Consider the following 16881-nt stretch of genomic DNA (forward strand, 5'->3'; position numbering starts at 1 on the left):
AGTGGAAGCAGCTTTCTGTCATGGGATCCCATCAATCCGCAAAAGTGAATTAAAGTGGATGGCAATGCTTCATCTAATGCCCAACACCACAATCATCCAAATGCATCTTAAAGAGCACAAAGTTGACTTCCGGGATTAGAAATAAATTTCAGTACTCACACTGATTTAATGGACAGGTTCTTTAATTGAGTGGATTTCTACTTCCATTTTATATGATTTTCACAGGTCACAGCCAATTTAACCATGCTTTAACTCATTTATTATGAAAGTGATAGAATGAGTTGACATGATGAAGAAAACGCTAGGTGCTGAGCACTTCAGGGATGATTTTCTCTCGAAGCTCAGTAACATAGGCCGTCCAGCACCGGTTATTCTTTCCTCGGTTTGCTCAGCACCTACAGTGCCACGGAGATGCAAGATATAAAACAAAAATATTGATAATAGAAAAGATAATATATTTTATTATAAAATTTAAAAAATTGCATAATCTTCCAATTCCAGCAAGACTACTTTCGCTTGGAAGAAGATGGCTATGAAGAGGGCCTCCAAAAGCTGCCAATTTCGTTGCATGTTTCAAGTTTGTACCTAAATGATCACTGTTCTAAATCTAATTAAAAAAAAAAAAAAGCTATTGCGCATGATCCCTTCATCAATAAATAGATAAGAAAATCCAGCCTTATCTTTCTGCTTGCAAATTCAGTCCAAAAATTGCATGCAAATAAATTTAGTTTCTAGATTTGTTGATGAAAACTCTAACCAACAGACTTCAGAGACCATCCATTATCTCCTCATCTCTGCGACTTGAAAGAGGAACTCGACATATATAGCAGAGTCTAAATAATTAACCAAACGCCTGTGACACCATTTATGCACAAATATCAGTCCTTTTTCTTATTTACATACATCATCATACTAGTGTTCATCTCAAACAAAAAAGCAAACACCTCAAGGGTCTTGCCCTTTCCAACGTAAAGGCAGCCCCAGCTATAAACATGAAACACCAACAACCAAAAAAGAGGTTATCTATCTTACAGTTCTTAAAACCCTTTTTTTTTTTCTGAACCTGAGTTTTTACACTGGACCGTAGTTATGTGGCTGATGCTGAGGAAGCCTGAAGCAAACCTGGGAAGCCGGAGACCGAACCGCCACGCCGTGCCAACAAATACCACCCTTGCACATTTCGTGGACATGAATATGATCCCGCGAAATTGCGTAAGTAACTTTTCGAGACACGTCCCAAGTGAGCGAACCAATCAAGATTAAACCCACTAGAGTGGTGGACAAAATCAACACAAATCCACCGCTGAAACTCCGCCCAGTCACCAACCCATACGCCTTAATCCCCGCGATCACTGCCACGTAGATCGTAGTTAGATTCGCTATCACTGCATCCGACAGCGCCATCTCCCTCCCTTCCTCTATCTAATCTATAAGCCTAGCTCTTTCTTTTCTTATCAAAATTGTGATAATTTTCCAATGGAAGTGTATGTGGTTGTTCAGAGTAGTAAGCAGAAACCTTAAAGCTGGAGGGAGGGATTGGAAGGGTGGATTTATGGGGTGGTATTGGAAATGTCGTGTATCTTAATTACAGAGATAAAATTACGGGAATGGGATGGTCTGGCTCTGTATTTGCCTAAATATCGGGCTTATGCTTATCTCCTCACTCTTGGATGGGAAAGTGAAAGCGGAAGTGAAAAATAAAAAAATAAAGGGCAAAAGCGGAAGGTATGTTGTCTGGTTGTTTTAGTCATTCGTCCGCCGGTTTTAGATGATCCAAGTGGATGACTGCCCGTGGATGTGTTTTGCTTCGGGATACTGTAGCACTATTCACCTCTTCCTTTCAAACAACGACGTCGTTGTGGATTAAAGTTTATTATTGACTAAATTCATTTTTTAAATGATTTTAAAATATTAAATTAAAACTTCTGAATTACTCTAAATAAAAATTAAAAATAAATTTAATTAAATTTATTCAAAAAATACAGAATTAAATTAAAAATTTAGCCTGTAATTATTTGATTTTGTGGATGGACGTAATGATGGCCAAGTCTTGAATCATACTTTTTGGGTTTTTCTACGGCCAATGTGCTAGATGTGCTCATGCCTTACATTAGTAGACAAGTTCCAAGGGGGTTCCTTTTGCGTAAAGTTAATTTCCTGCTAAGCGCGTATAATTATGTTGTTGATTAGGTCGAGAGAATGATGGGAAACCTAACCCGGCGCTATAACTTTTAGATCGCAAATAAGGCGACTCCGAATTTGACTATAAACAAATCCAAAATTAAGTTATTTTTTTATTAAAATAACTAATTTTTTTAATTTTAATTTATTATTAATGATAATTAAATAATGCACACCTTAAAAAAAAATAATAATTTTAAATACGATTAATAATATCATCAAATTAATATATTCAAAATTTTATTTATTTTAATAATATATATATATATATTAAAATTAAGCTTAAAAAATGCTTCATAAAAGTGTGCTATAATGCTAATTAAAAGATCTTAAAAAATTGACATGCGACGTTTATTTTTATCTTTATTTTTAAATTTCAATTATTTAAAATTTTATTTTAAATATAAAAATCTAAAATCCTTTTATATATGCCTAAAATTATTACATCATAAAAAATATTGAATTATTTTTAAAAAATTATATATATATACAATTATTCACTAAAAAATTTATTTAAAAATATAAATATATAGTTTTAAAAAAAATCTTATATTTAAAATATAAGAATTTTAATAATGTTATTTCAAAAATACTAAGTGTCATATTTTTTTATTTTTTTTATTCTTTTATTGTTATATGTCATATAATTTAAAGAATAATAAAAATAATTTATTAATTAACTTATTTATTAAATTTAAAATAAAATTATAATTATTTAAAACTTTATAATATATTATGAAAAATATAAAATATACTAAAATATATATTAAATTGTGTTATTAAAATAAAATAATAAAAATTTGAACGAAATGACTAGTTTTAACATTAATGCCAAGAAAACTTCTTTTTTTTTTTAACTTCTAAGCATTTTCATTCAGTTTTCTTTTTTTTTTTTTCTAATCAAATGTGATAATAATAATAATAATAATAATAATAATAATAATAATAATAATAATAATTTGCCCCGTTTATCAGGCTGCGACCTGTGACCGCGTGACGTCCCCCGTAATAAGTGAACGCCTTGTGCAAGGAGCCAAACGGGTCCCAAATGAATGAATCTGCATCTTCCTCGAATGGCAATAGAGGCAACCAATATATTTTGAATCGTAAATTGGGCTTTGGTGATTCAAAGAATTTTACAATCGACGTTAAAGTTCTTGGAGATTTGCGCTTGATGTACACGTTCATTTATCTGTTCCACTAACATGCATGTTGAGGGAATTTAATTTGTGAAAAATTTGAGTTTATCTAAGGACGCATACAGACTGTGAGAAAAAAAAAAAAGGAGGGGGGTGGAGCGGCGCCAATTCACACTTCGTGTTAGGGGGTATTTGGTTTATCTGTTGAGTGTAGTTGTGTCACGACCCAAAATTCTAAATCGTGACCGGCACATAATTTAAGTATTCTTAAATCATGCAAGCCTTATCAGAGTATCTTGAATGAATATATTGTCACTTACTAATTCCAAAAATAGACAAAATTCAATTAAACAAAATACTGAATAAACATCATAAATATCCCATAGGTAAACTGCGGAGTCTCTACAGATTTCAAATAAAAACTTAAACTGTTCAATAAACTAAACTAATTATTAGCCCGAGAAAACATGAATTCGGGCATACCATGAGAACGAATCAAAGTTGTCCCTCTCCAGAAAATGGACTGAATATTTGGATCAGCTGCAGAATTCTACTGATCTGAAATAGATAACAGACAGAGAAAACGTGGTTTGAGCTAGATGCTCAGTGAATGATAATTATAGCACACAACGGAATAGGAACAGGTAGACGCTTGATTAATTTCACAATAAATTTTTATTCAATAAAATCATGCTCATGCTGTCAAAATCATTAATAAAATAATTTCATAAAACATATATATAAAATAAATTCATTCAATAAAAATTTTATGGTACAGTGCACCAGGGTGATGATACCCCACATCACCAAAGGCTAGATGGTAAGCGCGCTACCAAATATTAGATATCTTCCTCCTCCTTCACAGATATCAATGCATATGATACTAATGCAAACCATAAACTGCAATGATGCATGACTCGATAATGCAACCTAATACCGTGATAGTCCACACGGCGGCGGATAATGAACGAATCTGACACATGTACCAATTCAAAACAAAAATCAATTTGTACAAATCAATCAAATCAATAAAAAATTTCAGATAGCAAATAATAACTGATAGTGCAATTCCAATAGCGTATTTCAAGAGTTTCAGACAGTCAATAAAATCAAATCAATCTCAAATCAATTCAATAAAATCAAATCAATCTCAAATCAATTCAGTAACACCTCGGTAAATTTTATAGTCAAATATCAATCAATATAAATACATTAAAGGCCTGTTCCCAGAATCCTAATGGGTCTAATGCAGAGATAGTTGGCAAAATTAATTATTTAATCAAAATCGAGATAAAATTCAATAATTAAATAAAACTCTAGAAAATCACATATAAAATCATTGTTAAAATATTGATTTAAAATTTCATTTAATAACAAACTTAATGCTAAGAAATTTTAAAAGGACAAAAACGGTGCCATGTACTATAATTACCACTCACCTGGAACCTCCAAGACAATAGTTATTTTCAATGAAAGAGAGACAATTTCAATTGACTGATTGAATATTCGAATCTCCTACACACCTAAAGTATTAAAGAGAAATATTAAATAACAGTAAAATAAAATGATTTTTAATATATATATATATATACACACACACACGCACAATAATGCACAAGAATGCACAGGGACGCACGCATAGAAGCCAACAGGAGACGAAGGTTTATATATATATATATATATATATATATATAATCTAAATTGAAGGTTATTATCTCACAGTAATCATGATCAACCCAATTCAATACCAATGATCAAAGGAAAAAATAAATAAATAAATTTCTAGAGTAGTGGTAACAAATCGAGGAAAGAAAATAAAATCAAATTCACCCATTATTAAATAAGGAATGAGAATTTTTACCTTGAAAACAGAATCGAACGTGGTGCATAGAGAAGTAAAAATTTCGGGATTCTCTGTTGAGAGTATTTGATAGAAGAAAAAAAAAAGAGGTGACAAACAGGTTTTGAGAGCAAAGTTTAACAGAATAGATGATTAGGGTATATATATATTTCAAGAGTTCTACTAGGTGTAGAATGGAAATAGAGTTATTATTGAACTGGGTTGTTCAGATTGCAGATATATATTTAATTTCAAAAATAATATATATATCTAAAAATAAATAAGCAGACCATCTAATAAAAAATATATATTTTTTATAAATATATTAAATTATTGTTAGCTAATTAAAATAAAATAATAATAAATAATAATTGTATATGGGTTTTCACATACTTCCCCCCTTAAAAAAAATTCGGTCCCCGAATTTGAATAGACAAAATTCTAACTTGAATAATCAAATAAGTGAGGATATTTGGCTCGCATTTCAGATTCTGCCTCCTATGTGGCCTCACTACTTAAGTGATTATGCCACAAGACTTTGATCAAAGCCACTTCCTTAGACCGGAGTTTCCTAATTTGTCGATCTAAAATCTTTACTGGTTGCTCCTCATATGACATATCATTCCTAAATTGTATGGTTTGAGGTTGTAAAACATGAGATGGATCTGGTACATACTTCCTAAGCATAGAAATATGGAAAATTGGATGTACATGTGCAAAACCAGGTGGAAGGACTAAACGGTAAGCAACTGCTCCAATTCTCTCCAAAATTTCAAATGGACCAACAAAACGAGGGCTAAGCTTCCCTTTCTTCCCAAACCTCATGATTCCTTTGATAGGGGAAACTCTCAGAAATACATGAACACCAATCATAAATTCTACATCTTTACGCTTAGGGTCAGCATAACTTCTCTGTCGACTTTGAGCAGTCAAAAGTCGATCACGAATTAGTCGAACCTTCTCTGAAGTTAATTGTATCAATTATGGTCTAGTAAGCCTTCTTTCTCCAACTTCATCCCAATAAACCGGTGACCTACACTTTCGACCATATAATGCCTCATATGGAGCCATCTCTATACTTGACTGATAACTGTTATTATAAGCAAACTCCACTAAAGACAAATGATGATCCCAACCGCCACCAAAATCCATAACGCATGCACAAAGCATGTCCTCTAATATCTGTATGGTCCTTTCTGACTGTTCATCCGTCTGAGGGTGAAAAGCAGTACTAAAGTCTACTCGTGTTCCTAAAGCTCCTTAGAATTTCTTCCAAAATCGAGAAGTAAACTGAGTACCACGATCAGAGACAATGGAAACTAGAACTCCATGAAGACTAACAATCTTGTTTATATACAACTGTGCAAGTTTAGCAAAGTCATATGTAGTATTCACAGGAAGGAAATGAGCAGATTTTGTCAATCTATCTACTATCACCCAGATTGCATTGTAACCACCTCGTGTACTAGGTAAACCCACAATAAAGTCCATGGCAATATGCTCCCACTTCCACTAAGGGATAGGCAACATCAAGTAACGGATGGTCTCGATGTTACGCCTTAACTCACGACAAGTCAAACATTTAGCAACAAAGTCTGCAATATCCCTCTTCATGCCACCCCACCAATAATGCTCCCTTAAATCACGGTACATCTTAGTTAAACCTGGGTGTACTGTGTAAGCAGAATGGTGTGCCTCCTCCATGATTTCTCTTCTCAACTCATCAACATTGGGGACACAAAGTCTAGTGCCATAACAAAGAACTCCATCATCATTTAACATGAACCCTTAAGCTTGGCCTTGATGAATACTATCTATAATCACACATAGCTGAGAGTCCCTCTTTTGAGCAGCCTTAATTCTATCAATCAAGATAGGCCTAACTCGAAAATGTGCTAAGAATGATCTAGCTATGATTTGTACTCCCTGATCTAGCAACCCATGTAATTCACCAATCAGAGGCCTCATCTTGGTAGATATATGGGCTAAACTACTAGAAGACTTCCTGCTTAGAGCATCAACCACCACATTAGCTTTTCCAGGGTGATACTGTATGGTGCAATCATAAGCCTTCAGCAATTCTACCCATCTCCTTTGCCTAAGATTAAGATCACGTTGGTCAAAGATGTATTTGAGACTTTTGTGGTCAGTGAAGATTTCACAAGTCTCACCATACAGATAGTGTCTCCAGATTTTCAAAGCAAAAATTACTGCAGCCATTTCCAAATCATGAGTTGGATAATTCTGCTCATGCCTTTTCAACTGATGAGAAGCATATGCAATAACCCATCCATGTTGCATCAAAACACATCCTAAACCAATCCTAGAAGCATGACAATATACTACATAACCCCCTGATCCAGATGGAAGGGCTAACACTGGTGCTGTAGTTAAACGAGTCTTAAGCTCTTGAAAACTTTTTTTTTTTTTCACAAGCCTCAGACCACTAAAATTTCACATTCTTCTGTGTCAACTTAGTTAAAGGTGCTGCAATACGAGAGAAGTCTTGAACAAACCGTCTATAATACCCTGCTAAACCCAAGAAACTACGAATCTCTGACACAGTTGTGGGTCTAGGCCAATGAAGCACTGCCTCAACTTTCTTCTTATCAACGCACACCTCATCCTTAGATACTGTATGGCCTAGGAAAGCCACACTATCTAACCAAAACTCACATTTTGAGAACTTGGCATATAGCTTGTGTTCTCATAAGGTCTAAAGGACAATTCTCAAATGCTGCTCATGCTCCTCCTTACTCTTTGAGTACAATAGAATGTCATCGATGAACACTATAACAAATTGATCTAAGAAAGGCTTGAAAACTCTATTCATGAGATCCATAAAAGCGGCCGGAGCATTGGTAAAACCAAAAGATATTACAAGAAATTCATAGTGTCCATACCTAGTCCTAAATGCCGTCTTGAGTATGTCTTCTTTCTTGACCCTCAATTGATGATACCCAGATCGAAGATCAATCTTGGAAAAATACTTTGCACCTTAAAGTTGGTCAAATAGGTCATCTATGCGTGGAAGAGGATACTTATTATGCACAGTTACCTTATTCAATTGCCTATAATCAATGCACATTCTCAAAGACCCATCTTTCTTTCGTACAAATAACACAGGAGCACCCCATGGAGAAACACTAGGGCGAATAAACCCCTTATCTAGTAGGTCCAGTAGTTGCTCCTTCAACTCCTTAAGTTCTGTGGGTGCCATACGATAAAGTGGCATAGATATGGGCTTAGTTCCAGGAACTAAGTCTATACCAAACTCTACCTCTCGCTCCGGGGGTAAACCTGATAAATCTTCTGGAAACACATCAGGAAACTCCTTAACCACTGCAACATTCTCCAAACCTGCACCTTCTACCTAAACATCTCTAACATAAGCTAGATACCCTTTACACCTCTTTCGCAATAATCGTCTAGCGCTCACTACTGAGATAAGATTACTAGAGGCTATACTACGATCTCCCTGAAATTGAAATTCTGTCTCCCTGTGAATTTTAAAGAACACAATTTTATTATGACAATCCAATGAAATGTGATAAGTGGCTAACTAGTCCATGCCTAAAATCACATTAAACTCAAACATATCCAAAGAAATAAGATCTGCAACTAATTCCCTATCTCCAATGCGATCTATACATCCCCTAAACACCATATCAGTGTCTATTGCATTACCCATAAGTGTTGATACAGATAAAGGATACTCTAACAAAGTAGGTAGTGTACTAAATCTCATGAAAAAGTATGGAGAAACAAAGGAATGGTTGTGCCGCAGTCTTATCCATAGGCGTATGTTCATATGTCTGATTAATAGTTTGAGGTGGTACCTCCCCTGTTGGATCAAGGTTTGCACCATTAAGACCCTTGGTCCTAGTTCTCCTCTTAATTTTAACAGACTCAGGCACCTATTCATTTTAATAAACAAGCATTAAATCTGAAAATATAAGCCAAATTACGACAGGTGAAAAAGTACGAAGGACGCAGATATCTAAAGCAATGATAAACTGAAAAGACGTTAAGGATCCTATACTCCGCAAGTTTACTAGACCTCAACCGAGCTCTGATACCAACTTTGTCACGACCCAAAATTCTGAATCGTGACCGGCGCATAATTTAAGTATTCTTAAATCATGCAAGCCTTATCAGAGTATCTTGAATGAATATATTGTCACTTACTAATCCCAAAAATAGACAAAATTCAATTAAACAAAATACTGAATAAATATCATAAATATCCCATAGGTAAACTGCGGAGTCTCTACAGATTTCAAATAAAAACTTAAACTGTTCAATAAACTAAACTAATTATTAGCCCGAGAAAACATGAATTCGGGCATACCATGAGAACGAATCAAAGTTGTCCCTCTCCAGAAAATGGACTGAATATTTGGATCAGCTGCAGAATTCTACTGATCCAAATAGATATGCAGAGAAAACGTGGTTTGAGCTAGATGCTCAGTGAATGATAATTATAGCACACAACGGAATAGGAACAGGTAGACGCTTGATTAATTTCACAATAAATTTATATTCAATAAAATCATGCTCATGTTGTCAAAATCATTAATAAAATAATTTCATAAAACATATATATAAAATAAATTCATTCAATAAAAATTTTATGGTACAGTGCACCAGGGTGATGATACCCCACATCACCAAAGGCCAGATGGTAAGCGCGCTACCAGATATTAGATACCTTCCTCCTCCTTCACAGATATCAATGCATATGAACTAATGCAAACCATAAACTGCAATTATGCATGACTCGATAATGCAACCTAATACCGTGATAGTCCACACGGCGGGGCCAGATAACAGAAACAGATACTGGGCACAGGTACCAATTCAAAACAAAAATCAATTTGTACAAATCAATCAAATCAATAAAAAATTTCAGATAGCAAATAATAACTGATAGTGCAATTCCAATAGCGTATTTCAAGAGTTTCAGACAGTCAATAAAATCAAATCAATCTCAAATCAATTCAATAAAATCAAATCAATCTCAAATCAATTCAGTAACACCTCGGTAAATTTTATAGTCAAATATCAATCAATATAAATACATTAAAGGCCTGTTCCCAGAATCCTAATGGGTCTAATGCTGAGATAGTTGGCAAAATTAATTATTTAATCAAAATCGAGATAAAATTCAATAATTAAATAAAACTCTAGAAAATCACATATAAAATCATTGTTAAAATATTGATTTAAAATTTCATTTAATAACAAACTTAATGCTAAGAAATTTTAAAAGGGACAAAAACGGTGCCATGTACTATAATTACCACTCACCTGGAACCTCCAAGACAATAGTTATTTTCAATGAAAGAGAGACAATTTCAATTGGCTGATTGAATATTCGAATCTCCTACACACCTAAAGTATTAAAGAGAAATATTAAATAACAGTAAAATTAAATGATTTTTAATATATATATATATATACACACACACGCACAAGAATGCACAGGGACGCATGCATAGAAGCCAACAGGAGACGAAGGTTTATATATATATATATATATATATAATTTAAATTGAAGGTTATTATCTCACAGTAATCATGATCAACCCAATTCAATACCAATGATCAAAGGAAAAAAAAAAATAAATTTCTAGAGTAGTGGTAACAAATCGAGAAAAGAAAATAAAATCAAATTCACCCATTATTAAATAAGGAATGAGAATTTTTACCTTGAAAACAGAATCGAACGTGGTGCATAGAGAAGTAAAAATTTCGGGATTCTCTGTTGAGAGTATTTAATAGAAGAAAAAAAAAAGAGGTGACAAACAGGTTTTGAGAGCAAAGTTTAACAGAAGAGATGATTAGGGTATATATATATTTCAAGAGTTCTACTAGGTGTAGAATGGAAATAGAGTTATTATTGAACTGGGTTGTTCAGATTGCAGATATATATTTAATTTCAAAAATAATATATATATCTAAAAATAAATAAGCAGACCATCTAATAAAATATATATATTTTTTTATAAATATATTAAATTATTGTTAGCTAATTAAAATAAAATAATAATAAATAATAATTGTACATGGGTTTTCACAAGTTGATAGTTGATAGACACCCAAATAGGTAAATTGTGGTATTTGATAAGTTTAAAAAAAATAGAACTGATAGCTGATGGGCAACTGATATGATACCCATCAACTGCAGTTTGTATCAGCTCTATTTTTAGAGCTGTTTCTCATCAGCTGATAGCTGATCTGATTTTATTTTTTATTTTGACCATATTATTCTTTTTATTTAACTTGAAAATTAATATTATTAATATTTTTATTTTTTTATTTATAATTTTAATATTTTAATTAACGTATTTTAACTTTGTTAAAATATTTTTTATTAATAACATAAAATATAAAATATTTATTTATATCCAAAAACTTAAAATTAATTATAATTTTTCTATTAACAATAATAATTATTTTATTATTTTATTTATATTTTTAAAATTATTTAATTATCTTAAAAAAATAATTATTTTCTTATTTTAATAATAAAATAAATGATATAATATAAAAGATTAATAATTATATATTTATTTAAATAATATAATATATTAATTTAATAATTATATATTTAATTAAATAATAAAATAATATAATATAATATAATAAATTTATAATTTTATATTTATTTAAATAATAAAATAAATTATATGATATATACCCTTATTAGTCATTTCACGTATTAACAGCAACAGCTCAATATAAATTTACCAAACACTTAATATAAAACAGTTATCATCAGCTATCAGTTATCAGCTATCAGCTAACAGTAACAACTATCAGCTAACAACTATAAGTTGTATTCAACAATTAATCCAAACAGGCTCTTAATCTCTTAATTCAATAACTTAACCCCTGTGCAGTGTAGGGAATAATTTTTATTTGCTGAGTTCTATTCGTTTACATTCTACTATATATAATGTCTAAATATAAATGTTACGGTGATAATTATTTTATAAATTAAAATTAAAAATTGATAATCAATGTAATTATTAGAGAAAAATTATTCATTTCTTTCAATAATATTTAATGAAAAATGACTTAAATCAAATATTTTTTTTTATGATAATGCTTGATTCATGTCTCCAAGCAAAACGGAGTATATCCCTACGTAACAGTTACGTGGGATTTGAGTCAATTTCTACAAGTAGTCTTTGAATTTGAGGTCAATTTGCACCGTTAGACAAGCATGGAGAAATAACTGCTTCGGCCCCAGTCCGAATAGAAGAGAAGACTTGGTAGACCAAACTTGGCTTGGGATAGCACTGTTATTAAACTTGACTGATTCAGCCGGTCCAACTATAAATAGTTGATTTAGACATAAAATTAAATGGATTCTCTAATTAAATTTAATAAAAGTTAATAAAAAAATTACATGATTTAATAGTTGAATTGGTGACCCATTAATTTAATAACTAATTGACTCTACTTATAATATTTAAAAATTTAAATTTATATTTAGTCAATGAATGAATTTTTTTTAGCTATTATTTTTTTTATTTATAATAATACAAAAAATTTATTAAAATGATATGTTTATTTTTTTTATTTTTAATAAATAATTAATATTTCCAAATATTAAGAAAATAATTATTCAATCATAACATTATTTTTATTTTATATATTAACTATAAATATTGAGAAAAAAAATTTAAATATTTTTAATATTTTTATATAAATTTTAATAATATTATTACAATATATATAAATATAATAATATAATAAATGTTGAAGTATTGTTTCTAAAAATAAAATTTAGTTTATTTTTTTAATAAATTTTAGTTGACTAAAATTATTTAATTATACTAATAAATGTAATATTTAATTATTATATATTTAATAATCCATTATTTAAAGCAGTGACCCATTAACTTGATCCTCACCCGGATCAATCTTCAAACTAAAATTTAAAGAGTATTTGATTTGTTTTATAAATAAGTCAAATTTTCTTATAAAAATCATAAGTAAATTAGTATTTTATTTTATAATTTAAAATTTATTTAAAATAAGTAAAAAATAATAAATAAACATCTTTACTTATAATTTTCCTACTTATTTTAAAAATATATTTTGAGCAAATAAAAACTATATTATTCTAATAATTTTTTAAAGTATAAATCCATCATATTTTAATAACTATAAAACTCAATGATATATATTTTTTGTAATTTTGATAAATTAAGTTTTTTTAAAATATTTTTTAATTAAATACTTAAATTATTTAAAAGTTAATTTTAAATAATTTTATTAAATAATTAAATATTTATTTTAAAATTAAATTTTAAATTAAAATAAATTAAATTAAAAATTAAAAGTTAAAAATAATGAGTCAAATTAAACATCTTTTTAATAATTACGTATGACATCAAAATTTAAAAAAACATAAATAATAGGAAAACTTAAAAAAATAAAAAATTCACTACTTATACCACTAGGGGTTTAAATTATTACACTAGGTGATCGGTCATCACAAATTGTTCATGTACGTGTATTAGGAATGGTAATGGGTAAAGTATCCATGAAAATCACCTTATCCTAATTAGAACCCGATTAGTATTCTCAAAATCTGAATCAGTCCAAAACCCAATTATTATTACCTGAAAAATACCTGAACCCATTTAATATTATATATTTAATTAATAATCTATATAAAAAATATTTTTATTAATAATTTAAATTTTAAAAATTTAATAATTTCAAAAAATATTTCAATTTATTTTATATAAAATAAAATATATAAATATTATAAATATTATTAAAAATATATATATTTTTTATATTTAATTAAATATTTATATAAACAAATTCGGATAATTGATACCTAATATATAAAATTCGAATTCGACCTGAACCCATCACGAGTATTAAATTTCAAATTTGAACCCGTCCCAAATCCAATTATATACTACTAAAATCTGTCATATTAGAAATTCGATCGCATCAAATATCCGTAAAAATTCAATCCGTTGCCATTCCTAACATGTATCATATTTCACGGTAGGAGGATCAAGATGCAATTTGAGTCATGACTATAAATCGGATAAATAAATTGATTTAATTTTATTAGTAATTTAGTTAATTGTAGTTTTGATAAAATTTTGATAAATTAATTTATTAGTTTTTATTTTTATATAAATTGTTTAAACTCAGTCGAATTGTTATATATATATATATTGTAGTCTATAATTTAAGTATCATAAAAAATTTAAATTAAAAAATTTCATATTATTAACTATTTTTATATTGTTCATTAACTTGTTAATATTATCCTGTGGTGAGTTGGCATAAATTGATTATTGATGTGGCTGCCAAAGCATCAAATGGTGTTGCTTCTAAGGGACGTCTGATCAGGGACAACTCGCATGATAGCATTTTTTTTTTTTTTAGCAATGGAGATGTATATTTGTTACTGGTAAATTTTAAATAAAAAAAAAACTTTTTTTTTTTTTGCCTTGAAACTCATTCGACGTCATACTATGATAATCAATTGTCAGTTAATTCAATAATAAATGAATTGTACTCCTTGTAATATCAGGCGAAATAAGATTAATTGAGGCAAATTTAAATATGAGAATCATGTGTACTTAAAATAAATAAAAAAGTGAACAAATTTAATTGAGGCAAAAAAAATAAAAAAAAATAAAAAAAAGCTAGAATCATACTTTTAGGCAACAACCTAGGTTGGTCCTAGACACAATAATTAATATAAGAATAATTATAACCATAAGTATAAAAAAATGCATATACTTTTAGGCACACTAACAGATATGTATATACTTTCTTTTACTCTCAACAACTTCAATTAAAATTCATCAATAATTATGAAAATATTTTTATTTATTAATTAAAATTTAATAATATTATAAGAGTATATTTAACATATGTAAAATTAATGCTATTAACTTCATCTATAACTTATATAATAAATTTAAATTTGAGTGTTTATTATCGATTCTTCAATTAGAAAGAAAAAAAATGTAACACCCCAAAAATTTTAAATTTATGAGTATTTTTGGTATTTTAATTTTATTTGAATTTTAGGAATTTTTTTGAGATTTTTCGGATTTTAAAAATCGGGCTCGATTTTCCGAAAATATAAACTTTGATGATTTTTAAAAATTAATTTAAAGACCACGTGGCAAAACTAAAAATATATTTGGAGTCTATGTATTTTTCTGAGTTTTACGGAATTTTTTCGGAATTTTTGGACCTCGTTTTCGGTCCCGAGGCAGAGTAAAAATTCAAAATTTTGTATTTCGAATCGAACCGGCCGAATCGAACCGGACCGGATCGGACCGGTCGAATCGGACCGGTCTCTTCTCTTTTTCTTCCTCTTCCTCCCGCGCGCGACGCCCTCTCCTCTCTTCTCTCTCGTTTCTCTCTCCTCCCCTCCCCTGCCGCCACCGCCTCCCCACGTCCTCCTCACGGCGCCGCTCCGGTGTCGGCCCGGTAGACCTCGAGCAACGGCCGGAAAACGCCGCGCGAAAGTCCCCTGCGCGCGCCGCGCCGCTTCAGCTTCCTCGGCCAAATCCGGCCGATCCGGCCACCGATTGGACCGGGTCTTGTGTCCAAAATCATCTACTCGGCGAGAGCTTTCCATAGACACCAAGAACGCCGAAATCCATCGAGCGGATTGTCCGATTTTTGCTCGGGAAGATTTTAGCCCATTTCGACTTTTGGGCTAGATTTCTCGAAAACCGTGAATCCCACGAAAACCGAGGCCACCAAAGACGCTCCATTCGTCGAGAGCTTCGCAACGACATAAATTTCGAATTTTTCCGACACCGTTTTTCGGTGGGTCCCACGGAACTTCGCAGTGTATTTTCGAGCATTAAATGAGCTTAGAAAATTCTGAAAAATTTATGTACTAACCCCCGTGTTATGGGCTTCGTGTAGGTATCCTCGATTCGCGGAAATTCGACAGTTGACCGGGTCTGTGAAATTCCGGCCAGACAGACCCGTTATCGAAAAAGTCTCCGAATTGGACCGAGGTTTTGGCTAGCCCCCCATTGTCAGACGCCTGAGCGTTCCCGAAGTCGGAATCGGCAAAGGTAAATCCGAACCTTGCTTTTTCGTAATTTTCTAGTGCTTAAATAGGATTAAAAATCCATAAAATATTCGTGGTAGCTTAGAAAATTACGATTCTTTTTGCAATAGCTTAGTAATATTGCTAAGGACCGCGGGGCAAAGTTTTATAATTTTTAGAGCTTGTTTGGGCAGTTTTTGCAAAAATGATCAATAATAAGGACTAAATTGAAATTTTGCGTATTGTGATGGATGACTAATTTGATGGGCCCAGGAGGGGCTGTGTGATATGATTGAACTGTGGATATATGGATTGTGAGTATAGAAGTGTGTTTTGAACCCTTTTGCAGGTTGGGTAGGTCCTAGGTATAGTGGAGACTCACTGGATTTTCGACACGACTTAGGACATAATTGGTCTTTTTCTTTGTTTGTATTGAGTCAGATTGTATTAAATAATTGTAATATAATTGTCGTGAGCGATGACCTTCTTCCTCCGCCACCGCCACAAGTAATTTGTCGTCAAGTCCGTGAGTAAAATATTAATTTTAATCGTAATTTGATATTATTATATGTTCAAGATGCCCATGCATCACTTATATGCATATATTTAAGTAGTTAAACTCTAGGCACGAATTATGTTGCATAGATAAATGT

The 16881-nt window shown here is 31.0% G+C and overlaps 1 protein-coding gene and 1 long non-coding RNA gene across 2 annotated transcripts; both read right to left on the reverse strand.

Annotated features, from left to right (window-relative positions):
* Positions 1-834: 834 nt before the first annotated feature.
* Positions 835-1713, reverse strand: LOC110655889 (uncharacterized). The gene has a single exon (XM_058130780.1). The coding sequence runs from the start codon at positions 1402-1404 to the stop codon at positions 1072-1074; it is 333 nt and encodes a 110-aa protein (XP_057986763.1). The 5' UTR covers positions 1405-1713; the 3' UTR covers positions 835-1071.
* Positions 1714-3679: 1966 nt separating this feature from the next.
* Positions 3680-4859, reverse strand: LOC131171281 (uncharacterized). Its single transcript, XR_009141855.1, has 2 exons — positions 4760-4859; positions 3680-3878 (listed from the first exon to the last, which is right to left on the reverse strand). It is a non-coding gene; the product is annotated as an uncharacterized LOC131171281 (long non-coding RNA).
* Positions 4860-16881: the final 12022 nt, after the last annotated feature.

This window comes from Hevea brasiliensis, chromosome 12 (genome assembly GCF_030052815.1).
Source record: "Hevea brasiliensis isolate MT/VB/25A 57/8 chromosome 12, ASM3005281v1, whole genome shotgun sequence".
Classification (NCBI taxonomy): Eukaryota; Viridiplantae; Streptophyta; class Magnoliopsida; order Malpighiales; family Euphorbiaceae; genus Hevea; species Hevea brasiliensis.

Excerpts from the sequence above, each read along its gene's own strand:
- LOC110655889 (XM_058130780.1), bottom strand. The coding sequence starts at position 1,404 with ATGGCGCTGTCGGATGCAGTGATAGCGAATCTAACTACGATCTACGTG.